Source organism: Vipera ursinii (genome assembly GCF_947247035.1).
Source record: "Vipera ursinii genome assembly, chromosome: 3".
Classification (NCBI taxonomy): domain Eukaryota; kingdom Metazoa; phylum Chordata; class Lepidosauria; order Squamata; family Viperidae; genus Vipera; species Vipera ursinii.
Window position 1 is genome coordinate 179,680,785 of NC_139516.1, and position 25,708 is coordinate 179,706,492.

General features: G+C 48.9%; 1 protein-coding gene across 1 annotated transcript in view; it reads right to left on the minus strand.

The window, feature by feature from the left end:
* Positions 1-25,708, minus strand: part of TRPA1 (transient receptor potential cation channel subfamily A member 1) — a gene marked incomplete at both ends in the record, with an annotated part of 49,262 nt that overhangs the window by 21,967 nt on the left and 1,587 nt on the right. Inside the window, 11 exons of the mRNA XM_083360324.1 lie at positions 1,850-2,014; positions 2,097-2,266; positions 4,392-4,492; positions 4,593-4,692; positions 5,349-5,397; positions 6,324-6,460; positions 7,031-7,176; positions 19,090-19,198; positions 20,177-20,284; positions 22,292-22,467; positions 25,263-25,425. Coding sequence (XP_083216450.1) covers positions 1,850-2,014; positions 2,097-2,266; positions 4,392-4,492; positions 4,593-4,692; positions 5,349-5,397; positions 6,324-6,460; positions 7,031-7,176; positions 19,090-19,198; positions 20,177-20,284; positions 22,292-22,467; positions 25,263-25,425 — 1,424 coding nt within the window. The remainder of the gene's footprint in view (positions 1-1,849; positions 2,015-2,096; positions 2,267-4,391; positions 4,493-4,592; positions 4,693-5,348; positions 5,398-6,323; positions 6,461-7,030; positions 7,177-19,089; positions 19,199-20,176; positions 20,285-22,291; positions 22,468-25,262; positions 25,426-25,708) is intronic.

Here is a 25,708-nt window from a genome sequence, read left to right on the forward strand (position 1 = left end):
AAACCTCCCCAAACCTCGGCAGGTCTCCGTTCCTCCGTGCAGACCTGCCGAGGTTTGGGGAGGTTTGGGGAGGCGCCCAAACCTCCCCAAAGGTCGGCAGGAAGAACGGAGACCTGCCGAGGTTTGGGGAGGTTTGGGGAGGCGCCCGAACCTCCCCAAAGGTCGGCAGGTCTGCACGGAGGAACGGAGACCTGCCGAGGTTTGGGGAGGTTTGGGGAGGCGCCCAAACCTCCCCAAACAGGAACGGAGACCTGCCGAGGTTTGGGGACGTTTGGGGAGGCGCCCAAACCTCCCCAAAGGTCGGCAGGTCTGCGCGGAGGAACGGAGACCTGCCGAGGTTTGGGGACGTTTGGGGAGGCGCCCAAACCTCCCCAAACAGGAACGGAGACCTGCCGAGGTTTGGGGATGTTTGTGGAGGCGCCCAAACCTCCCCAAAGGTCGGCAGGTCTGCGCGGAGGAACGGAGACCTGCCGAGGTTTGGGGAGGTTTGGGGAGGCGCCCAAACCTCCCCAAACAGGAACGGAGACCTGCCGAGGTTTGGGGACGTTTGGGGAGGCGCCCAAACCTCCCCAAAGGTCGGCAGGTCTGCGCGGAGGAACGGAGACCTGCCGAGGTTTGGGGACGTTTGGGGAGGCGCCCAAACCTCCCCAAAGGTCGGCAGGTCTGCGCGGAGGAACGGAGACCTGCCGAGGTTTGGGGAGGTTTGGGGAGGCGCCCAAACCTCCCCAAACAGGAACGGAGACCTGCCGAGGTTTGGGGAGGTTTGGGGAGGCGCCCAAACCTCCCCAAACAGGAACGGAGACCTGCCGAGGTTTGGGGACGTTTGGGGAGGCGCCCAAACCTCCCCAAAGGTCGGCAGGTCTGCGCGGAGGAACGGAGACCTGCCGAGGTTTGGGGAGGTTTGGGGAGGTGCCCAAACCTCCCCAAACAGGAACGGAGACCTGCCGAGGTTTGGGGACGTTTGGGGAGGTGCCCAAACCTCCCCAAAGGTCGGCAGGTCTGCGCAGAGGAACGGAGACCTGCCGAGGTTTGGGGACGTTTGGGGAGGCGCCCAAACCTCCCCAAACGTCGGCAGGTCTGCGCGGAGGAACGGAGACCTGCCGAGGTTTGGGGAGGTTTGGGGAGGCACCCAAACCTCCCCAAAGGTCGGCAGGAGGAACGGAGACCTGCCGACGAGCCGCGGCCACACAGGGTATTCCTGTGTATTCAGGCTTGCAAAATGGCGGATCGAGCCTCTGCTGGCGGCAGAGGCTTGCAGAACGGCGGATCGGCTTATACTCGAGTCAATAACTTTTTCCAGTTTTTGGGGGTGAAATTGGGGGTCTCGGCTTATACTCGAGTCGGCTTATACTCAAGTATATACGGTAATCACCATTTAAATTGAGGCACTTGTCATAAAGTCTTACTACTACTACTACTAAGAAATTTCAGACCTTGTAAAGTGTTATGACAAGTGCCTCAATTTGAATAGTGATTATGTCAAAAGGTAATATAATGTTGTAGTTTTCTAATGTGTATAATAAAACTTCTGTATCTGTCATTGATAACTAAACGGAGGTTTATTTCCGAATTGCCCTTCTATATCCTGATACATAAAACCATGGAACTCGAAGAGGATGTACTTTCTTTTCCACATGACTGTATTTCTTGAATAATTTGTTCCTTAATAATTCAGATCATGATAAACATACGTATATCAAACATATATAGTTGGGGGGCAGAATGTATGGATGAATGTATGTCAGCCTTACTTAAGTGTAAAGACCAGGAAATCAAACCCACGGAAAGACCAGACTTATACTTTACTGAAGGATAAGTCTGTAACGACAGAATCTTGCAATTTACCTACCAAAGAAAGAGGGCACCTTTCTTTAGGAGAAACTGGACTACTTTCTCATGTCCATTTTGAGCAGCCAGATGTAAAGGTGTCATCCCTTTCCTGTCTCCTTCATTCAACAGTCTGGAATCTTCCATAGCTTCCAGAAGTCGAAGACAGGTGTTAATTCGTCCATAGCTATATAAAAGATACATGTCCCATTATTAAGGATAAAATCTGGAATAGAAAATGGTCAACGAGGAAAGATTTTCAGTCTTACCTAGCTGCAAAATGTAATGGAGATTTCTTGTCTCTGCTTTTAGAATATACCGAAACATTCATTTCAAGAAGGATATTCACTGAAAGGGGCATGCCTTGTTTGCATGCATAATGTAAAGGAGTGCATCCTTCATGATCCTCCTCAGTTATAAGATCTTTAATATGTTTCATCTGTCAGGTATAAAAGGGGTACCTTTTAATAGAATTCTAGAAATGTTGGAAAGATATTTTGAACTTACATTCTGATACTAAAAATCACAAATAATGTTTCAGGATACAGTAGACTGATGCTGTATTTATAACATGTTTTCAATGCTTTAGTTTGTTATAATTCTAAGTTCACTTTTAGAATGGATGAATATAATTTAATGTTGTAAAGGTAAAGGTAAAGGTTCCCCCGCACATGCGTGCTAGTCGTTTCCGACTCTACGGGCCCGTGCTCATCTCTGTTTCAAAGCCGAAGAGCCAGCGCTTGTTCGAGGATGTCTCCGTGGTCATGTGGCCGGCATGACTAGACGCCAAAGGCGCACGGAACGCTGTTACCTTCCCACCATAGTGGTCCCTATTTTGCTACTTGCATTTTTACGTGCTTTCGAACTGCTAGGTTGGCAGAAGCTGGGATGAGTAACAGGCACTCAACTCTGTTACGCGGCACTCGGGATTCGACCCGCCAAACTGCTGACCTTCTGATCAACAGAAGGTTGTATTATGTTGTATACAACAGATGGTTTTATGGTACAGATGGTATTATGGTACAACATAATACAACAGAAGGTTGTATTATGTTGTACCATAAGGGATTTTGATATTGTTTGCTGCCTTGAATTCGGAATATGCTTTACTATTGAACTTTGGTATTTTCATGGTACAGATCTAGGGAATACTTTGATTTCTCTGCCGAGAGATGTTGAAAATTGATATTCAGTTGAATAAAAGTAGATGAGAACAAAAAACTAAAACCCACAAAAATGTCTGTGATTGAAGTATAGTTTTTATATATAAACTGCAATACCAGCAGTAATGTTTCATCCTATGTGTTATTTATTTGTATCCTGCCTATTATTTTTGCAACTAAGTCATTGCTGCAGACATATCCAACAGACTTTCTTCCTCCTATTTTCCCCACAATAACAACCCTGTGAGGTGGGTTGGGCTGATAGAGAGGGACTGGCCCAAAGTCAACCAATTGGCTTTCATAGTTAAGGCAGAACTTGATCTCATGGTCTCTTGCTTTCTAGCCTGGTGCCTTAATCACTAAACCAAACTGAACTTAAATATGTATCTTTAATATCATGAAGAAAATAAAAATACAAGTAGTCCTCAACTTACAACCACAATTGAGGCCTGAGAAATTTGTTAAGTGAGCTTTGTCCCATTTAAATGACTTTTCTTGCTGATTTGTTAAGTGAATCTGGCTTCCCCATTGACTTTGCTTGTCAGAAGGTCACAAAAGTTTATTTATTTTATTTATTTAGATTTATATACCGCCCTTTCTTGAAGGACTCAGGGCGGTTTACAGGGTATTACAGGAGCCTTGGTGGAGCAGTGGGCTAATGCCTCCTTAAGTAACACCAGCTGCCTGCAATTAGTGCAGGTTCGCATCCCACCAGGCTCAAGGTTGACTCAGCCTTCCATCCTTCCGAGGTAGGTAAAATGAGGACCCAGATTGTTGGGGGCAATTAAGCTGACTTTGTAATAATGCCACTTGGGGTGTGTGTGAAAGCCCTAATAAGCAGGCATATACATAGAATGAAGGCTACTGCTAAGCTTGTAAGCCGCCCTGAGTCTTCGGAGAAGGGCGGGATATAAATGGAATAAAAAAAATAAAAGAAAATCCATACAAAAGTTAAAACAATTAAAAAAGATTAAATGAAACCCTGAAAGAAAATAAAAACCCCAGTTAAAATTAAAAATTAAAAATTCTCAGCCTGGGCCAGAGAGCTCGAATAGCCAGGTCTTCAAGTCCCGGCGGAATGAACAGAGGTCGGGGGCAGTCCTAAGCTCCGCGGGCAGCTGGTTCCAAAGGGCAGGCCCGCCCACTGTTGATTAAATGACCCCAAGATACTGCAATTGTCATAAATATGAACCAGTTGTCAAGTATCCAAATACAAATCACATGAACATGGGGGTGCTGCAACGGTCGTAAGTGTAAAAAAGGGTCATAAGTCACTTTTTTCAGTGCCATTGTAACTTTGAACAGCCACTAAATGAACTGTTGTAAGTCAATGACTACCTGTATTAGTTCTTAAAAATTATTAGACAATTGTTTATTAATAGTTTCACAAATTTTTGTTACCTTCAAAAAATCTTCATTCAGATGCTGCAACCCTCCAGGATGTAGGACAGTTAGATGTAAAAAATTACGACCAAGGTGATCTTTTAATTCTAAATTTGCTCCTAATTTGAAAAACAGATTTTGATTTCAAAACTGCTAACCAGCAGTTTTAATTAATTAACATTGATCTTGCTCATAAAGTGTGTTTTATTCATTTTGTACCTTTTGAAAGTAACAGGTTCACAATTTTCCATGATGCACAAGAAGTGGCAAGTAGTAATGGTGTTCGACCCTCAATGTCAACACTATCAATATTTGCTCCCTGTAATGAAAAGTCCATCAAAAGTACAGTAATACAGAGATATTAATGACAACTTAGGGAATTACAGTACGTGGGTGTTTATGTTTGTATGTTTACACACACATTCAAACATATATGCATATATACATTCCAGCTTTATATATATTATATACAGTATTATAAATAAATGAATTTATATATTATGTATTTGTGCGTGTGTGTCTGTGTGTTTGTATGAAAATGTTGCTTGTTTTGAACACCATAGTCTATTTCTCTATTTAAATAAATTGGATTTTTAAATCGTAACATCTGACAGATTAACAAAGAATGACATAATATTTATTCAAAAAGATGTTTTTACTGACTTCTGTTGTTACTGTGTGGATCAAACCACTTAATTTGGATGCTGTGGCAATATAGTATGGTTTCTTAGAATTGATACATTGGCAGCATTTAACCTACACTGATACTATAAATGGGTACCAGTATTAGAACCATTGAACGTATACATTATATTCTTAATATTTGTGTTCCTCTATAAATTTACTATATCAGTTAAACAGGAAATTAATTTTTTAATCATGTCTTACTGCATGTTACCATGCAAACTTCCAGTAAGTTTAATACCAACCTTTATTGCTGTTTAATTAAAAATTCAATTATAGCTAAACGTTTACCTTTGAAATGAGATGTTCTGCCAGTTCATAGTGATCAAACAATGCAGCCCTAGCAGAAAAAATGAATAGCAAACCAAAATATCACAAGGAGCATATAATAGTGAAATGAAAAGTTATATTTTGTCTCTGATGTACTAGTTTTTATCAATTATAGTCTCTAATCATGATAGAGTAAAAGCTCTTCCAAGTATACAATATATGAACTTCCAACTCTAATGTTGTTCCCTTATTGTTGTTCAGTGTCACAAAGGGGCTTTCCAGGATTACCATAACTGAAATCCATGAGCTGTTTAGTCCAAGTGTCTTAATAGTAATACCAGTGTTCTAAGGATGCCTAATTATTATTAAGATTGGTTGCACTGCTAGCCAGATGTTTAGACTGGATTTATATCTTTATTCAGCCAGCCAGTCCTTCCCAAGGATCTGTGACAGGCAGATGTTATTTGATGACATTAAAAGTATAATTGCAGAATGTAAGCTGTTCCAAGTAAAATTGCTTTTAGCAATTGACTGATGGTGATTTTGTCAATGCAGATGGTTTTCAAGTGGTCCTCCAGATATTTTGGAATTGCCCTCAAGATGCTTATTATTATTGGTACTAACTTTGTTTTCTTTTGCCATAGTCATTCTACTTTTATTTGCAAGTCTTTGTGTTTTGAGATTTTCTAGTTTTTTTTTCCTTCTACTCTTTTGTACATTTATTCTTTGTTAAATTTCATCCTGCCTGATTCTCAAAAACTCTGGGCAGTTCATAACAATAAAAAAGAAAAAAAATACAATAAATTCAATAAAAGATAAAAGATGGCAATGGCAATGAAGTAAGAGGTCTCACTCTCACTTGCCAAAGGCCTCGATGATGAGCCCAAGGAAACTAGGCTACTGAAACCAGTGCAAATAACTCCATAATGCTGGGAAAAATTAGTAATGAAAATACCATATCATAAATAATATAAGGAACCTAAGGAAAACCCTTACCTATGGAGCAATGTTTCCTTATTTCCATCTAATGCATTTATGATAGGCTCCTCCCCTGAATAAGATGACATCATTAACTTGAGAATCTCAGTAGCTCCTTGGGTAGCAGCAAAATGAAGAGCTGTGCAGTTGTCACTCTATAAGTGGAGGTATAAACCAAAAGAAAATGTATAATCCCTAAACCAAATATTTTTGATATTTTATGATATAGTCTTATTAACTGTATAACAGTCAGCATTACATACATAATCTGGACTCTTCCTTTTTGATTCCACTCAAATTCAGTTCATAGGCAACATTTCTTTTTTTTTTGCAAAATAAATTGAGAAAATATTGCTCTTCATATCTTGCTGAATTATAATTCAAAAAGCTCCAGTCATCATGGATAAAAAATGCAGGATATCTAGAGCTGTAATTAAATATCTGTTTTTTTACATGAAATAGAGAGCAAGAAGGGTAGAAATAAGAGAAAAACTATTTCTGTGTATGAAAAAGGAAATATAAGTATAATTTTTTTCTATTGAAGAAGCTGCCAAGAGGTACTGTACTAAATTATGGGGATAAAATTGGCATAACTAAACATACAATAAATATTGCAATGCATAAATTATGTGCAACATCTAATTCTTTCGACAGGAATTTTAAAAATGCTTGTGTTTTTCCCCCCCACAATCGATGTAGTAAAATAAACATTTATTAGATTTTACCTGTTTCAGATCAATCTTTGCTCCATATTCAATGCACATTTTAATCATTCCCAAGTCTCTGCTTTGGACAGCTAGATGAAGAGGACTACATTTCCCATTATTTATAAAATTAATATGATTTTCAGGTGAATACCCAAGTTCTTCACCTTAAAAATAAAAATAAAAATCTATGATATAGTTTTCTAAGAGAAGAAGAAGAAAGGGTATTATTTACTGCTTTACTGATTCCTATTAAATGTTTAATAATAAATATAACATTTTAACATTTAAAAATAAGTTTATTCAAATATTTGACAACTTCTGTTCATTTTGTAAGATTTTATTCAGCTTACAAAGATTATCAAAACTGTAAGCATTCTAAAGTAAGGAATGTTGAAGGAGTTGAGTGCTGTGTCACCAGAAAACCTCTATGTTATTTCTTCCTTCCTTCTTCTGTTTATAAAATCATTTGTACTAAAGGGTACCTTACACATTTTAATACAGGAGCAGACATCAGCTGTCCACTGCAGCCTAGAGCTAACGAACATGGGCTGTAAAATTCCATATAACCCACTATTTATTTAGCGTATGGCTGGTCACACACAATATTAAAAAACATTTCATATTTACAAGTTAAAACAGTTAAAACAATTAAAAAGAAGCAGTAGTAAAACCTAAGAGGAAACCAGAAATAACATTTAAGAGTTTGATGTCGAGTTTGGAAATCCAGTCAGTAGCTACCGTTGTTACGCAGAGGAAGTCCTTAAAATCTCCTGGGTATTTTCTATTAATGCATTCCCTCATTATATGTTGGATAGTCTGTCGGGAAGCCCCGCAATCACATTGCGCTGAAGATGTCTTCCCCCATTTATACAAAGAATTGGCACACACCCCATGAGTCGTTCTAATTCTATTGTATAATATACCCTGGAGGTATATTATTAGGATTAATATGCTCGAAAATATCTTGGGAGGTATAGCTATTCCATGCTTCCATCCACTTTTGTGTGGTGCTCTGGTGTTCGGCCAGCAGCTTAAGCGCTGTAAGGAGTGGTGGGTTTCTTGACTTTAGTCGACCTCTTAAAAGAACAGAGGTATAACCATGAATGGGTAGAGAGGAGTTTAGCAGGATCTTACTATACTCCCGAATAAGAGATTCTTGTCGTCGTAAGTGCAGGGGGAGTACCGTATATACTTGAGTATAAGCCGAATTTTTCAGCCCACTTTTTGGGCTGAAAAATTCCACTTCGGCTTATACTCCAGTCAACAAAAAAACTTACAGAGGACTTGTGCGCGGCCGAGGCTTTGGTGCTTCCGGGATCGCGTGCACCTCTCCCAAGCCACCGCCGTCCGAGACCTGCCGAAGTTTGGGGAGGTTTGGGGAGGTGCGCGCGCACCTCCCCAAACCTCCCCAAACGTCGGCAGGTCTCCGTTCCCCCTGCCGACGTTTGGGCAGGTTTGGGCGCCTCCCCAAACCTCCCCAGGTCTCCGTTCCTCCGCGCAGACGTGCCGACGTTTGGGGAGGTTTGGGCGCCTCCCCAAAACTCCCCAAACGTTGGCAGGTCTCCGTTCCTCCTGCCGACGTTTGGGGAGGTTTGGGCACCTCCCCAAACCTCCCCAGGTCTCCGTTCCTCCGCGCAGACCTGCCGACGTTTGGGGAGGTTTGGGCGCCTCCCCAAACCTCCCCAAACGTTGGCAGGTCTCCGTTCCTCCTGCCGACGTTTGGGGAGGTTTGGGCGCCTCCCCAAACCTCCCCAAACGTTGGCAGGTCTCCGTTCCTCCTGCCGACGTTTGGGGAGGTTTGGGCACCTCCCCAAACCTCCCAAGGTCTCCGTTTCTCCGCACAGACCTGCCGACGTTTGGGGAGGTTTGGGCGCCTCCCCAAACCTCCCCAGGTCTCCGTTCCTCCTGCCGACGTTTGGGGAGGTTTGGGCACCTCCCCAAACCTCCCCAGGTCTCCATTCCTCCGCGCAGACCTGCCGACGTTTGGGGAGGTTTGGGCGCCTCCCCAAACCTCCCCAGGTCTCCGTTCCTCCTGCCGACGTTTGGGGAGGTTTGGGCGCCTCCCCAGGTCTGCGTTCCTCCGCGCAGACCTGCCGACGTTTGGGGAGGTTTGGGCGCCTCCCCAAACCTCCCCAAACGTCGCGCAGACCTGCCGACGTTTGGGGAGGGGCCCAAACCTCCCCAAACGTCGGCAGGTCTGCGCGGAGGAACGGAGACCTGGGGAGGTTTGGGGAGGCGCCCAAACCTCCCCAAACTTCGGCAGGAGGAACGGAGACCTGGGGAGGTTTGGGGAGGCGCCCAAACCTCCCCAAACGTCAGCAGGTCTGCGCGGAGAAACAGAGACCTGGGGAGGTTTGGGGAGGCGCCCAAACCTCCCCAAACTTCGGCAGGAGGAACGGAGACCTGGGGAGGTTTGGGGAGGCGCCCAAACCTCCCCAAATGTCGGCAGGTCTGCGCGGAGGAACGGAGACCTGGGGAGGTTTGGGGAGGCGCCCAAACCTCCCCAAACGTCGGCAGGAGGAACGGAGACCTGCCGACGTTTGGGGAGGTTTGGGGAGGCGCCCAAACCTCCCCAAACGTCGGCAGGTCTGCGCGGAGGAACGGAGACCTGGGGAGGTTTGGGGAGGTGCCCAAACCTCCCCAAACGTCGGCAGGAGGAACGGAGACCTGGGGAGGTTTGGGGAGGCGCCCAAACCTCCCCAAACATCGGCAGGTCTGCGCGGAGGAACGGAGACCTGGGGAGGTTTGGGGAGGTGCCCAAACCTCCCCAAACGTCGGCAGGAGGAACGGAGACCTGCCGACGTTTGGGGAGGTTTGGGGAGGCGCCCAAACCTCCCCAAACGTCGGCAGGAGGAACGGAGACCTGGGACCTTTGGGGAGGCGCCCAAACCTCCCCAAACGTCGGCAGGTCTGCACGGAGGAACGGAGACCTGGGGAGGTTTGGGGAGGTGCCCAAACCTCCCCAAACGTCGGCAGGAGGAACGGAGACCTGGGGAGGTTTGGGGAGGCGCCCAAACCTCCCCAAACGTCGGCAGGAGGAACGGAGACCTGGGGAGGTTTGGGGAGGCGCCCAAACCTCCCCAAACGTCGGCAGGTCTGCGCGGAGGAACGGAGACCTGGGGAGGTTTGGGGAGGTGCCCAAACCTCCCCAAACGTCGGCAGGAGGAACGGAGACCTGGGGAGGTTTGGGGAGGCGCCCAAACCTCCCCAAACGTCGGCAGGTCTGCGCGGAGGAACGGAGACCTGGGGAGGTTTGGGGAGGCGCCCAAACCTCCCCAAACGTCGGCAGGAGGAACGGAGACCTGCCGACGTTTGGGGAGGTTTGGGGAGGCGCCCAAACCTCCCCAAACGTCGGCAGGTCTGCGCGGAGGAACGGAGACCTGCCGACGTTTGGGGAGGTTTGGGGAGGCGCCCAAACTTCCCCAAACGTCGGCAGGAGGAACGGAGACCGCGCGCAAGTCCTCGGTAAGCTCCAGGCGGTCACTTGCTTCGCGTCTCCTGAGGGAAGGGGGGGGCGACTGGAACGGGCGTGTTTCCTCGCCTGCTGGGCGCCGCAATTTGCCCGGGGAACGCGCGGGCCCCGAATGGCAGCGTGGAGTGAGGAAGCGGACAGCCAGGGCTTCCCCGAGAGCCGCGGCCACACAGGGTATTCCTGTGTATTCAGGCTTGCAAAATGGCGGATCGAGCCTCTGCTGGCGGCAGAGGCTTGCAGAACGGCGGATCGGCTTATACTCGAGTCAACAACTTTTCCCAGTTTTTGGGGGTGAAATTGGGGGTCTCGGCTTATACTCGAGTCGGCTTATACTCAAGTATATACGGTATATGGCTAAGAACTGGTAGCCAATGAATAGGTGTAGATTTTATGCACCCAGTAATTAATCTCATTGTATAGTTAAGCTGAACATAGCAAAGTGTTAAATTTTTCTGCATGTCTTTCTGCTGCCATCTAGTGTCATCTACTTCTTTGCAGTCCAGCTCTAGTAAAGTAATCCTCGACTTACAACAGTTTGTTTAGTGACAGTTCAAAGTTATAACAGCACTGAAAAAAGTGACTTATGACCGTTTTTCACACTTACAACCAATGCAGCATCCCCATGGTCACAGGATCAAAATCTGGATGCTTGGCAATTGGTTCATATTTATGACGGTTACAGTGTCCCGGGGTCATATGATCACCCTTTGTGACCTTCTGACAAGCAAAGTCAATGTTGAAGTCAGATTCACTTAACAAACAGGTTATTAAATTAACAACTGCAGTGATTCACTTAACAACTATGGCAAGAAAAATCATAAAATTGGGCAAAATTTTAAGAAATGTCTCACTTAGCAACATAAATTTTGAGCTCAATTGTGGTTGTAAGTCGAGAATTACCGTATATACTTGAGTATAAGCCGAATTTTTCAGCCCACTTTTTGGGCTGAAAAATTCCACTTCGGCTTATACTCCAGTCAACAAAAAAAACTTACCGAGGACTTGTGCGCGGCCGAGGCTTTGGTGCTTCCGGGATCGCCCGCACCTCTCCCAAGCCACCGCCGTCCGAGACCTGCCGAAGTTTGGGGAGGTTTGGGGAGGTGCGCGCGCACCTCCCCAAACTCCGCGCCTTGCCTGCCTGCTTCTTTCCGCAGCGGAAAGAAGCAGGCAGGCAGGGCGCGGAGGAACGGAGACTTGCCGACGTTTGGGGAGGTTTGGGCGCCTCCCCAAACCTCGGCAGGTCTCCGTTCCTCCGCGCAGACCTGCCGACGTTTGGGGAGGTTTGGGCGCCTCCCCAAACCTCCCCAAACCTCGGCAGGTCTCCGTTCCTCCTGCCGACCTTTGGGGAGGTTTGGGCGCCTCCCCAAACCTCCCCAAACCTCAGCAGGTCTCCGTTCCTCCTGCCGACCTTTGGGGAGGTTTGGGCGCCTCCCCAAACCTCGGCAGGTCTCCGTTCCTCCGCGCAGACCTGCCGACGTTTGGGAAGGTTTGGGAGCCTCCCCAAACCTCGGCAGGTCTCCGTTCCTGTTTGGGGAGGTTTGGGCGCCTCCCCAAACCTCCCCAAACCTCGGCAGGTCTCCGTTCTTCCTGCCGACCTTTGGGGAGGTTTGGGCGCCTCCCCAAACCTCCCCAAACCTCGGCAGGTCTCCGTTCCTGTTTGGGGAGGTTTGGGCGCCTCCCCAAACCTCCCCAAACCTCGGCAGGTCTCCGTTCCTCCGCGCAGACCTGCCGACGTTTGGGGAGGTTTGGGCGCCTCCCCAAACCTCCCCAAACCTCGGCAGGTCTCCGTTCCTGTTTGGGGAGGTTTGGGCGCCTCCCCAAACCTCGGCAGGTCTCCGTTCCTCCGCGCAGACCTGCCGACCTTTGGGGAGGTTTGGGCGCCTCCCCAAACGTCCCCAAACCTCGGCAGGTCTCCGTTCCTGTTTGGGGAGGTTTGGGCGCCTCCCCAAACCTCCCCAAACCTCGGCAGGTCTCCGTTCCTCCGCGCAGACCTGCCGACGTTTGGGGAGGTTTGGGCGCCTCCCCAAACGTCCCCAAACCTCGGCAGGTCTCCGTTCCTCCTGCCGACCTTTGGGGAGGTTTGGGCGCCTCCCCAAACCTCCCCAAACCTCGGCAGGTCTCCGTTCCTGTTTGGGGAGGTTTGGGCGCCTCCCCAAACCTCCCCAAACCTCGGCAGGTCTCCGTTCCTCCTGCCGACCTTTAGTGAGGTTTGGGCGCCTCCCCAAACCTCCCCAAACCTCGGCAGGTCTCCGTTCCTCCTGCCGACCTTTGGGGAGGTTTGGGCGCCTCCCCAAACCTCGGCAGGTCTCCGTTCCTCCTGCCGACCTTTGGGGAGGTTTGGGCGCCTCCCCAAACCTCCCCAAACCTCGGCAGGTCTCCGTTCCTGTTTGGGGAGGTTTGGGCGCCTCCCCAAACCTCCCCAAACCTCGGCAGGTCTCCGTTCCTCCTGCCGACCTTTAGTGAGGTTTGGGCGCCTCCCCAAACCTCCCCAAACCTCGGCAGGTCTCCATTCCTCCTGCCGACCTTTGGGGAGGTTTGGGCGCCTCCCCAAACCTCCCCAAACCTCGGCAGGTCTCCGTTCCTCCTGCCGACCTTTGGGGAGGTTTGGGCGCCTCCCCAAACCTTGGCAGGTCTCCGTTCCTCCGCGCAGACCTGCCGATGTTTGGGAAGGTTTGGGCGCTTCCCCAAACCTCCCCAGGTCTCCGTTCCTGTTTGGGGAGGTTTGGGCGCCTCCCCAAACCTCCCCAAACCTCGGCAGGTCTCCGTTCTTCCTGCCGACCTTTGGGGAGGTTTGGGCGCCTCCCCAAACATCCCCAAACCTCGGCAGGTCTCCGTTCCTGTTTGGGGAGGTTTGGGCGCCTCCCCAAACCTCCCCAAACCTCGGCAGGTCTCCGTTCCTCCGCGCAGACCTGCCGACGTTTGGGGAGGTTTGGGCGCCTCCCCAAACCTCCCCAAACCTCGGCAGGTCTCCGTTCCTGTTTGGGGAGGTTTGGGCGCCTCCCCAAACCTCGGCAGGTCTCCGTTCCTCCGCGCAGACCTGCCGACCTTTGGGGAGGTTTGGGCGCCTCCCCAAACGTCCCCAAACCTTGGCAGGTCTCCGTTCCTGTTTGGGGAGGTTTGGGCGCCTCCCCAAACCTCCCCAAACCTCGGCAGGTCTCCGTTCCTCCGCGCAGACCTGCCGACGTTTGGGGAGGTTTGGGCGCCTCCCCAAACGTCCCCAAACCTCGGCAGGTCTCCGTTCCTCCGCGCAGACCTGCCGACCTTTGGGGAGGTTTGGGCGCCTCCCCAAACATCCCCAAACCTCGGCAGGTCTCCGTTCCTGTTTGGGGAGCTTTGGGCGCCTCCCCAAACCTCCCCAAACCTCGGCAGGTCTCCGTTCCTCCGCGCAGACCTGCCGACCTTTGGGGAGGTTTGGGCGCCTCCCCAAACCTCCCCAAACCTCGGCAGGTCTCCGTTCCTGTTTGGGGAGGTTTGGGCGCCTCCCCAAACCTCCCCAAACCTCGGCAGGTCTCCGTTCCTCCGCGCAGACCTGCCGACCTTTGGGGAGGTTTGGGCGCCTCCGCAAACGTCCCCAAACCTCGGCAGGTCTCCGTTCCTGTTTGGGGAGGTTTGGGCGCCTCCCCAAACGTCCCCAAACCTCGGCAGGTCTCCGTTCCTCCGCGCAGACCTGCCGACCTTTGGGGAGGTTTGGGCGCCTCCCCAAACCTCCCCAAACCTCGGCAGGTCTCCGTTCCTGTTTGGGGAGGTTTGGGCGCCTCCCCAAACCTCGGCAGGTCTCCGTTCCTCCGCGCAGACCTGCCGACCTTTGGGGAGGTTTGGGCGCCTCCCCAAACGTCCCCAAACCTCGGCAGGTCTCCGTTCCTGTTTGGGGAGGTTTGGGCGCCTCCCCAAACCTCCCCAAACCTCGGCAGGTCTCCGTTCCTCCGCGCAGACCTGCCGACGTTTGGGGAGGTTTGGGCGCCTCCCCAAACGTCCCCAAACCTCGGCACGTCTCCGTTCCTCCTGCCGACCTTTGGGGAGGTTTGGGCGCCTCCCCAAACCTCGGCAGGTCTCCGTTCCTCCGCGCAGACCTGCCGACGTTTGGGAAGGTTTGGGCGCCTCCCCAAACCTCCCCAGTTCTCCGTTCCTGTTTGGGGAGGTTTGGGCGCCTCCCCAAACCTCCCCAAACCTCGGCAGGTCTCCGTTCTTCCTGCCGACCTTTGGGGAGGTTTGGGCGCCTCCCCAAACCTCCCCAAACCTCGGCAGGTCTCCGTTCCTGTTTGGGGAGGTTTGGGCGCCTCCCCAAACCTCCCCAAACCTCGGCAGGTCTCCGTTCCTCCGCGCAGACCTGCCGACGTTTGGGGAGGTTTGGGCGCCTCCCCAAACCTCCCCAAACCTCGGCAGGTCTCCGTTCCTGTTTGGGGAGGTTTGGGCGCCTCCCCAAACCTCGGCAGGTCTCCGTTCCTCCGCGCAGACCTGCCGACCTTTGGGGAGGTTTGGGCGCCTCCCCAAACGTCCCCAAACCTCGGCAGGTCTCCGTTCCTGTTTGGGGAGGTTTGGGCGCCTCCCCAAACCTCCCCAAACCTCGGCAGGTCTCCGTTCCTCCGCGCAGACCTGCCGACGTTTGGGGAGGTTTGGGCGCCTCCCCAAACGTCCCCAAACCTCGGCAGGTCTCCGTTCCTCCTGCCGACCTTTGGGGAGGTTTGGGCGCCTCCCCAAACCTCCCCAAACCTCGGCAGGTCTCCGTTCCTGTTTGGGGAGGTTTGGGCGCCTCCCCAAACCTCCCCAAACCTCGGCAGGTCTCCGTTCCTCCTGCCGACCTTTATTGAGGTTTGGGCGCCTCCCCAAACCTCCCCAAACCTCGGCAGGTCTCCGTTCCTCCTGCCGACCTTTGGGGAGGTTTGGGCGCCTCCCCAAACCTCGGCAGGTCTCCGTTCCTCCGCGCAGACCTGCCGACGTTTGGGAAGGTTTGGGCGCTTCCCCAAACCTCCCCAGGTCTCCGTTCCTGTTTGGGGAGGTTTGGGCGCCTCCCCAAACCTCCCCAAACCTCGGCAGGTCTCCGTTCTTCCTGCCGACCTTTGGGGAGGTTTGGGCGCCTCCCCAAACATCCCCAAACCTCGGCAGGTCTCCGTTCCTGTTTGGGGAGGTTTGGGCGCCTCCCCAAACCTCCCCAAACCTCGGCAGGTCTCCGTTCCTCCGCGCAGACCTGCCGACGTTTGGGGAGGTTTGGGCGCCTCCCCAAACCTCCCCAAACCTCGGCAGGTCTCCGTTCCTGTTTGGGGAGGTTTGGGCGCCTCCCCAAACCTCGGCAGGTCTCCGTTCCTCCGCGCAGACCTGCCGACCTTTGGGGAGGTTTGGGCGCCTCCCCAAACGTCCCCAAACCTCGGCAGGTCTCCGTTCCTGTTTGGGGAGGTTTGGGCGCCTCCCCAAACCTCCCCAAACCTCGGCAGGTCTCCGTTCCTCCGCGCAGACCTGCCGACGTTTGGGGAGGTTTGGGCGCCTCCCCAAACGTCCCCAAACCTCGGCAGGTCTCCGTTCCTCCGCGCAGACCTGCCGACCTTTGGGGAGGTTTGGGCGCCTCCCCAAACGTCCCCAAACCTCGGCAGGTCTCCGTTCCTGTTTGGGGAGCTTTGGGCGCCTCCCCAAACCTCCCCAAACCTCGGCAGGTCTCCGTTCCTCCGCGCAGACCTGCCGACCTTTGGGGAGGTTTGGGCGCCTCCCCAAACCTCCCCAAACCTCGGCAGGTCTCCGTTCCTGTTTGGGGAGGTTTGGGCGCCTCCCCAAACCTCCCCAAACCTCGGCAGGTCTCCGTTCCTCCGCGCAGACTTGCCGACCTTTGGGGAGGTTTGGGCGCCTCCGCAAACGTCCCCAAACCTCGGCAGGTCTCCGTTCCTGTTTGGGGAGGTTTGGGCGCCTCCCCAAACGTCCCCAAACCTCGGCAGGTCTCCGTTCCTCCGCGCAGACCTGCCGACCTTTGGGGAGGTTTGGGCGCCTCCCCAAACGTCCCCAAACCTCGGCAGGTCTCCGTTCCTGTTTGGGGAGGTTTGGGCGCCTCCCCAAACGTCCCCAAACCTCGGCAGGTCTCCGTTCCTGTTTGGGGAGGTTTGGGCACCTCCCCAAACCTCCCCAAACCTCGGCAGATCTCCGTTCCTCCGCGCAGACCTGCCGACCTTTGGGGAGGTTTGGGCGCCTCCCCAAACCTCCCCAAACCTCGGCAGGTCTCCGTTCTTCCTGCCGACCTTTGGGGAGGTTTGGGCGCCTCCCCAAACCTCCCCAAACCTCGGCAGGTCTGCGCGGAGGAACGGAGACCTGCCGAGGTTTGGGGAGGTTTGTGGAGGCGCCCAAACCTCCCCAAAGGTCGGCAGGAGGAACGGAGACCTGCCGAGGTTTGGGGAGGTTTGGGGAGGTGCCCAAACCTCCCCAAAGGTCGGCAGGTCTGCGCGGAGGAACGGAGACCTGCCGAGGTTTGGGGAGGCGCCCAAACCTCCCCAAAGGTCGGCAGGAGGAACGGAGACCTGCCGAGGTTTGGGGAGGTTTGGGGAGGCGCCCAAACCTCCCCAAAGGTCGGCAGGAGGAACGGAGACCTGCCGAGGTTTGGGGAGGTTTGGGGAGGCGCCCAAACCTCCCCAAAGGTCGGCAGGTCTGCGCGGAGGAACGGAGACCTGCCGAGGTTTGGGGAGGCGCCCAAACCTCCCCAAAGGTCGGCAGGAGGAACGGAGACCTGCCGAGGTTTGGGGAGGTTTGGGGAGGCGCCCAAACCTCCCCAAAGGTCGGCAGGAGGAACGGAGACCTGCCGAGGTTTGGGGAGGCGCCCAAACCTCCCCAAAGGTCGGCAGGAGGAACGGAGACCTGCCGAGGTTTGGGGAGGTTTGGGGAGGCGCCCAAACCTCCCCAAAGGTCGGCAGGTCTGCGCGGAGGAACGGAGACCTGCAGAGGTTTGGGGAGGTTTGGGGAGGCGCCCAAACCTCCCCAAAGGTCGGCAGGAGGAACGGAGACCTGCCGAGGTTTGGGGAGGTTTGGGGAGGTGCCCAAACCTCCCCAAAGGTCGGCAGGAGGAACGGAGACCTGCCGAGGTTTGGGGAGGCGCCCAAACCTCCCCAAAGGTCGGCAGGAGGAACGGAGACCTGCCGAGGTTTGGGGAGGTTTGGGGAGGCGCCCAAACCTCCCCAAAGGTCTGCAGGTCTGCGCGGAGGAACGGAGACCTGCCGAGGTTTGGGGAGGTTTGGGGAGGCGCCCAAACCTCCCCAAAGGTCGGCAGGAGGAACGGAGACCTGCCGAGGTTTGGGGAGGTTTGGGGAGGCGCCCAAACCTCCCCAAAGGTCGGCAGGTCTGCGCGGAGGAACGGAGACCTGCAGAGGTTTGGGGAGGTTTGGGGAGGCGCCCAAACCTCCCCAAAGGTCGGCAGGAGGAACGGAGACCTGCCGAGGTTTGGGGAGGTTTGGGGAGGCGCCCAAACCTCCCCAAAGGTCGGCAGGAGGAACGGAGACCTGCCGAGGTTTGGGGAGGCGCCCAAACCTCCCCAAAGGTCGGCAGGAGGAACGGAGACCTGCCGAGGTTTGGGGAGGTTTGGGGAGGCGCCCAAACCTCCCCAAAGGTCTGCAGGTCTGCGCGGAGGAACGGAGACCTGCCGAGGTTTGGGGAGGTTTGGGGAGGCGCCCAAACCTCCCCAAAGGTCGGCAGGAGGAACGGAGACCTGCCGAGGTTTGGGGAGGCGCCCAAACCTCCCCAAAGGTCGGCAGGAGGAACGGAGACCTGCCGAGGTTTGGGGAGGCGCCCAAACCTCCCCAAAGGTCGGCAGGAGGAACGGAGACCTGCCGAGGTTTGGGGAGGTTTGGGGAGGCGCCCAAACCTCCCCAAAGGTCGGCAGGTCTGCGCGGAGGAACGGAGACCTGCCGAGGTTTGGGGAGGTTTGGGGAGGCGCCCAAACCTCCCCAAAGGTCGGCAGGAGGAATGGAGACCTGCCGAGGTTTGGGGAGGTTTGGGGAGGCGCCCAAACCTCCCCAAAGGTCGGCAGGAGGAACGGAGACCTGCCGACGAGCCGCGGCCACACAGGGTATTCCTGTGTATTCAGGCTTGCAAAATGGCGGATCGAGCCTCTGCTGGCGGCAGAGGCTTGCAGAACGGCGGATCGGCTTATACTCGAGTCAATAACTTTTTCCAGTTTTTGGGGGTGAAATTGGGGGTCTCGGCTTATACTCGAGTCGGCTTATACTCAAGTATATACGGTACCTGTAATCCTGTTCCAAGCTCCTTTTTTTCTAAGAGCTGAAAAATCATTGGAATTCTTTTTCATTACTTTGGGTAATAATGGAAATATAACTCTGATAACATTTTAACACTTTTTAAAAGTAAAGTATTTTACCAACAGCAACAAATTATGTGCATGAGGCAGCATTTCCCCTTTTGTACCAGCCCTTGGATCACTGCCCTATTTCTCCTCCAGCCTCAGGAGCCTTGCAGAATAACACATCCTAGCATCTGTTGCCCTGTTCATATTAATGGCTATTATACTCACTAACTTTACAGCCACTTAAACCCTACAGACCTATAATATTTTAAGGAATCATGTCTGAGTGCTACTTCAGTTGTAATCAATATTAATGGATGGTTTCCTAAATGTATTTACCTCGCTTTATAATAATCTCCAAACATAATTTCGAACCAGAAAAGGCAGCTGCATGGACTGGCATACAGCCCATATTGTTCGCTTTACAAATGTCACCGCCATTTTCGATCTGCAAGAAGAAGAACCAATTATGAAATGACAACTCTTAAACACTTTCACACACACTCATTGCATACACTACCATACCATAAGAAATGAAAATCTTAAAACACTGGCTAATTTATACAAATGCATTTTAGCTGGTGATCTCTCCCAATTGTGGAACAGAGGCCACAAATCAAAAAGTTCTACTTCTCACTCAGCCAAAGTGCATCTTCCTCAGTAGAGATAGATTATCCTAAAGTTCCCTGGAATGATGGAGGGATTACAGGGTTCCCATACAATCAATTTCTTCCCTTAAGGCAGTGGTGGCGAACCTATGGCACGCGTGCCAGAGGTGGCACTCAGAGCCCTCTCTGTTGACATGCGCACCACCGCCGCCAGCAGCAGGTCCATCAGGCCGCTGCCCCACCCAGCACAAAGGAGGCGAAGTGGCCGACTAGCAAGCTCGAGTAAAGGTGGCAGAGCAGAGGTCACCAACCATTGTCGATTGGTAAACTGAAGAAAAGGGTCCTGTAAGTGCAATTTATTATATTTTTCTGGAAACCTTAACAACAGCTGTGTTTAACAACTGCCACAAAAAAGATTGTAAAATGAGATTGTAAAAAAAGAGCCATGGTGGTGCAGTGGTTATAATGTAGTATTGCAGGCTGCTGACTGCCAGCAATTTGATCCTAACCACCTCGATCCTTCCAAAGTCTTTGTTCGGGGCAATATGTTGATTCTGTAAGGTCCTTAAAGAAGGCTGTAAAGCACTATGAAGCAGTATATAAGTCTAAGTGCTATTGCTATTACTATTGCTAAAACTGATCTGGCCATACAGTGACTTACTTTACAACCATCATGAAATAGTAGGCTCAATTATGGTGGCAAATCAATTACAACATCGCAACCCTCAAGAACATGAAGTTATAAAAAGATAGTGTAAGTAGCAGACAAAGGAGAACTCAAGCACACTGACAAAAATATATACATTTGTTATACATACCAGAAGTTTCAGTGCTTCAGGATTATCTTTATAACATGCTATTAGTATGGGTGTATTCCCACCCTCTCCTTCCAGATTTACATCCGTATTGCTGCATCCAAGGAAAATCTAAATATTCAGATAAAATGTAAATGTTTTCTGTCAACTCACTGTTATATTCTTGGACCAGGATATATTGTAACTGTGACAAGGACAGACTCACTCTTGTTCTCCAATTATAGATCACTTCATGTTTCTGACCAGATTTGTGATTTAGAGCTGTGCCTTAATATTAGTATGCAATTAGTACAGTTAATGAAAACCTGTTTTGATATGTTTACACCCCATTTTCAATGCTCACTGTTGTACTGTATTATAGCAATATTCCAGTGTTGCATTTTTTAAGTCTAGAAGTTCAAATAAATAGTAGCTCCTGTTTGTAAATTGAATGCATATACTCTTAAACGTCCAGGATCCTATCACAATTCAGTGGTGTTAAGATATACCGTTATTCTGTATGTAATCTGCTATATAACAATGGCTTCAATTAAGACTGAATTTTCTGTTATGGCACAATTAATAAAGTCAGATATCATCATATTAAACTCAGAGTTAGGGCCTGAAGGTTTGTGGAAGCATCTTCCTTCTTACCTGCCTGCCTTTTCCCACCCACACTTCCTCCCTCCCTCCCTCCCTATCAATGATCACCATGTCTATTTAATGACTGCCACAAAAAAGGTCATAAAATCAGGTCCAGTCATATGGTAACCCGCTTAATGACCACTTTAATGTATTGGGGTTTTTGCTTGTATTGATTAAATGCTGCTTAACGGTTACTCAATGGTATGTCTGTGTAACAGCTACAGACCAAGCCAGACTTGTTCTCTCCAGGAATATCATTGGTAGATTTGGGGCGGGAATGGGTTCCTTTAAACCTATTGGCCACCGCCTAGTGGCCATCCATATAAGTAGCTGCGCAGCAGCCTCTGTTTCAGTTCTGTTCCTGTTTATTTTAATAAACCTTCTGTCTCGCTTATTGCCTGCAAAGAACTGGCTACACAACAACCACAATGACTTATGATTATAATTCCAGGCTCAGTTATGATTGTACACTTGAGGATTCCTGTATTGCCTATTTAACTAAATTCTTCTCAGTTTGGAACAATTATAGTTGTAAGTTGTAGACTATATATAGATTAATAACTGCAAATAAGACTCTCTCTGCAATTTTTCTTATAACACTTTTGGTAGTGGTTTCATAACTAGACAATTTGTGCCTAAGGCAGAATGAAGATATAGTCTTTCTCTGTTTCCAGGCGGAGTCCTACACCACTGGTTCCCAACCTTTCTGGTTCCACGGACAGGCAGCAGCAGCAGCAGGGGGAGGGAATAGTTTTGTGCATCCTAGATCTTGTGCATGCACAAATGAAGCTTTGCACACTTGCCCGCTGCTTCTTCTTCCCAGTTCCCAAAGGCTGGTACCAGTCCATATCCAAGGGGCTGGGGATCCCTGCTCTGTACTCTCCATCATTTTAGCTTCATTATATCAGAACACTCACTATCTTCAATATAACTTCCTGATAGAGCTTGTTTGGTGTAGTGGTTAAGGCATCAGACTAGAAACCAGGAGGCAGTGAGTTATAGTCCCACTTTAGGCATGAAACTGGCTTGGGTTACCTTGGGCCAATTACTCTCTCGCAGCCCTAGAAAGGAGGCAAACCACTGCCAAGAAAAAACAGGTACTCATCAGGAATCAACTGGACCCAAAGTATCAAAAGAGAAGAAACCTTATCCTGAAAGCCAAAATTTTAAAACTATTTTTAAACTTTCCTCTGTATTTTGCCGTCAGCTAATAAAACTAAATTGCTAATGAAGCAATTTCTGTTATCTGGTTTTGTTTTAAAAACTTAAGAACAATATCAGAATTTGAAAGATTAACTTAGCTTCTACACTTAGTAGTAGAGATTATAAGATGCAGCATTTCTCATCTGTGGTATAGTTCAGCTTGTCCAAAAATCAAGATGCAGCATATCAAACCCCATTTATTCACAATAACTCCTATAAATATCTATGACATGATCTTATTTCTTAACTTCACTAACTTGTATGCATATAAATTTGGAAATGTAGCTTTACCTTAACTAAATCGTTCAAAAGATACAGCACAGCCCAGTGAAGTGGAGAAATCATATTGGAATTAAGGATGTTTGGGTTGGCTCCTCTGCTGAGAAGTAATTTAACACTTCCAGTCTGTTGTTTTTTTGTAGCCCAGTGCAGTGGTGTATTTCCAGACGAGTCTGTTACATTTAGAGCTATGCCAAAGATAGGAAAATCAAGTAAATGTCACTTCACACTTTTATTTCACATAAAATGGTATTATATTTCATGTAAAACTAATGTAATGAAATGGAAATGGAAATGGAAATATAAATTTAATGAATAGAATAGAATAGAATAGAATAGAATAGAATAGAATAGAATAGAATAGAGCTGGAAGGAACCATGGAGGTCTTCTAGTCCAGCCCCCTGTTCAAGCAGGAGAACCTATACAACAGGTCTGCAACCCGCGGCTCCGGAGCCGCATGCAGCTCTTTCAGCCGTCTCCTGCGGCTCCCGGTCCTCTGCCATGTGCAGTCCAAAAAAAAAAAAGTGGGACTAAAAAAGTTCAACCAATCAATTCAAATATGCAGGGTAGGTGCATAGCTCGCCTTGGCTCCACTCTTCAGTCAAACCCTGTTCTGTGCATGCACGCATGTATGCGCATGTGCACACATTTTTTGCGGCTCCCAGTTTTCCCTTTTGTGAAGGAACCAGTTCCGAGTGGCTCTTTCACTGTTTCAGGTTGCTGACCCCTGACCTATACCATCTCAGATAGGTGAAAGTCTAGTCTCTTCTTAAAAATCTCAGTGATGGAGCACCCACAATTTCTGGGGGTAAGCTGTTCCACTGGTTGATTGTCTTCACTGTCTGGAAGTTTCTCTTTAATTCCAGGTTGCTTCTCTCTTTGATCAGTTTCCAACCATTGTTTCTCGTCCTTCCCTCTGGTGCTTTGGTGAACAAACTGGTCCCCTCTGCCTTGTTCCAGATACTGGAACACGGCTATCATGTCTCCCCTATTTCTTCTTTTCTTTAGACTAGCTTTAGAGCAGAAACCTTATTCTGTATGTATTCTCAAGATTCCGCATTTAAACCATCAACTGTATGTGCATGTTTGTAATATGCTCTCAAAAGACCAGTAGATGCATTTCATTCTACATGAATTTGAGTTGTGAATAGAGTAATTCTCAATCTACGACCTCAAGTGGGACCAGAACTTCCATCACTAAGTGATGCGGTGGTTATGTGAATCATCATGTAACCATGCCTGTTTTTACAATCTTTTTTGCCATGGCCATTAAACAAATCACACTGTCATTAAGTGAATCCAAATTTTCCCATTGACTTTGCTTGTCAGGAGCTGGCTGGGAAGGTCGCAAATGGTGATCACACATGATCCCAGGACACTGCAACTGTTACAAATAAGTGCCATTACCAAGTGCACAAATTGTGATCACATAATTACAGGGATGCTGTAACAGTCATATGTGTGATGACCAGTCATAAATCACTTTTAGCATCATTGTAACTTTGAATGGTTGCTAAACAAATAGTTGTAAGTCAAGAACTACCTGTATATGTATTTGTGAATATATTCTAATTTTCCATCCAAAAGCTATTGCTATGTCACATCAAACACCAGGAGCAATACTCTGTGAGGTGCTTCAGCCAGATGTCAACTATTTTTTTTCTTGTTTGCTTCTTTTGCAAAACTGCATGTATCACAAAGTTTAAATTCCATACACTCCTCCATTCTGTTAAGGAAATGTTATCTGTCTCCTACAATCCCTCTCTAACAGTCAGCCTCCAATATCAGTTAAATAATCAGAATTTAAAAAGCTATTTCCTGAGTGCTGCAAAATATGCAAACATTTAAAATGAAAGACCTCCACAATATACTAACAACTGGACTTCCACTAAATACATGGCTTTGATTATAGAAACAATTTACACAGTTCCTTAAATTTGGAGCAGTAGCAAAAGCAATGGCTAAAAGTATCTTAATGAAGAAACATTGCACCATCTGTAGCGATAACATATACAAAGCATGATGATTACTCAACAGATTGCACTGTTTGGACTTGTTGATTTCCAGATGCTGTCAGATGGGAACTTTTCAGAAAATTGAGATAACTTGTATGGTTTTCCCTTTCCTTTTCTAAGCATCTGTTCTTCCCAGCTGGGATGTTTTACATGGATCAAACTATGATTGATACAAATCACTGTTTCCCATTTTAGTAGTAACCATCTATATGCACATACAAACTCATATTTATTTGAAAAGTTTTGTGATTAAGTAAACTAATTAGAAGAAAGTTGCTTCATCTGAACATAGACAGGTATGCACCAACCGCTCTTCCCTTGCCTATGTTTCCGATAAATTTAGAACGGGTCAAACTGCTGGCCCATGGGCCGGATGCATCATAGCGAATCTGCACCCACCCCATTGCCAGCAAGGGCAAAAAAGTCATGATATGTCACGACGCGTCACGTGACATTACAAGTTTGACACCCCTGGTTTAGAACATCTGCAAGGGAAATATGCTTGGAGAAAAACATAAACTACCTGTCTGTGTTTAGATGAAGCAATTTCCTTATAATTAGTTTCTTTAATCACAAAACGTTTCAAATAAATATGAGTTTGCAGGTGCACATAGAGAGATAATAATAATAAACCTTTATTGTCAAAGTACAACATGTGTACATTGAGATTAGCTGAGCCTCCCCCATGCTCTCTCCCCCCAACACACAGTGACAACAAACCCTCCATCCTACCACACCATGTGAACCAACTACAAGTAGATACATGTATACATGTATAAATAGATACATGTATAAATAGCCATTTTTTGAATGCAGCAGAATGATGTAACCCAACAGTATGTTGTTAATGATTATCATGTTTTATTAGGTCATAGCACTCTACATGATACATAACAAATTTATTCTTCACTGTCCTCCTGAGTTACTGAATTTGCATCCAGCCTTAACCACAACTGCATTTTGGTACCTTCAAATGAGGAATCATCCATGATCATTTGCATTAACTCAAGTTGACCTTTTCCTGCAGCATGGTGCAATGGTGTAGCATTCAGCTGATCCACTTTCTTAAGTCCTTCACGATTCTTCTTAATGAAACTTCGAAGTCTGCAAGTACTCCCATCAGAGATCACCTAATTGAGGTTTAAGCAATTTTAGTCTGGTTCCACAGAAATTCCAAATTATATCAATGCTTTTTAGCAGCTCTTTATTATATAAGATGTTGGCAGTGAATTATTACTTAACTATTCATTTATCACTACAGAGTTTCATCTACTATACTAATAGCAGAGCTGCAGTTATTTAAGATGACCTTTAATCTAATTAGTACAATTTATTTTATTTAGGTCTAAAAGGGTCCTGGAAACATGAAAATAGTTCTGCTGAATGAGGCCTACCCCACCTAGGTAGACCTCC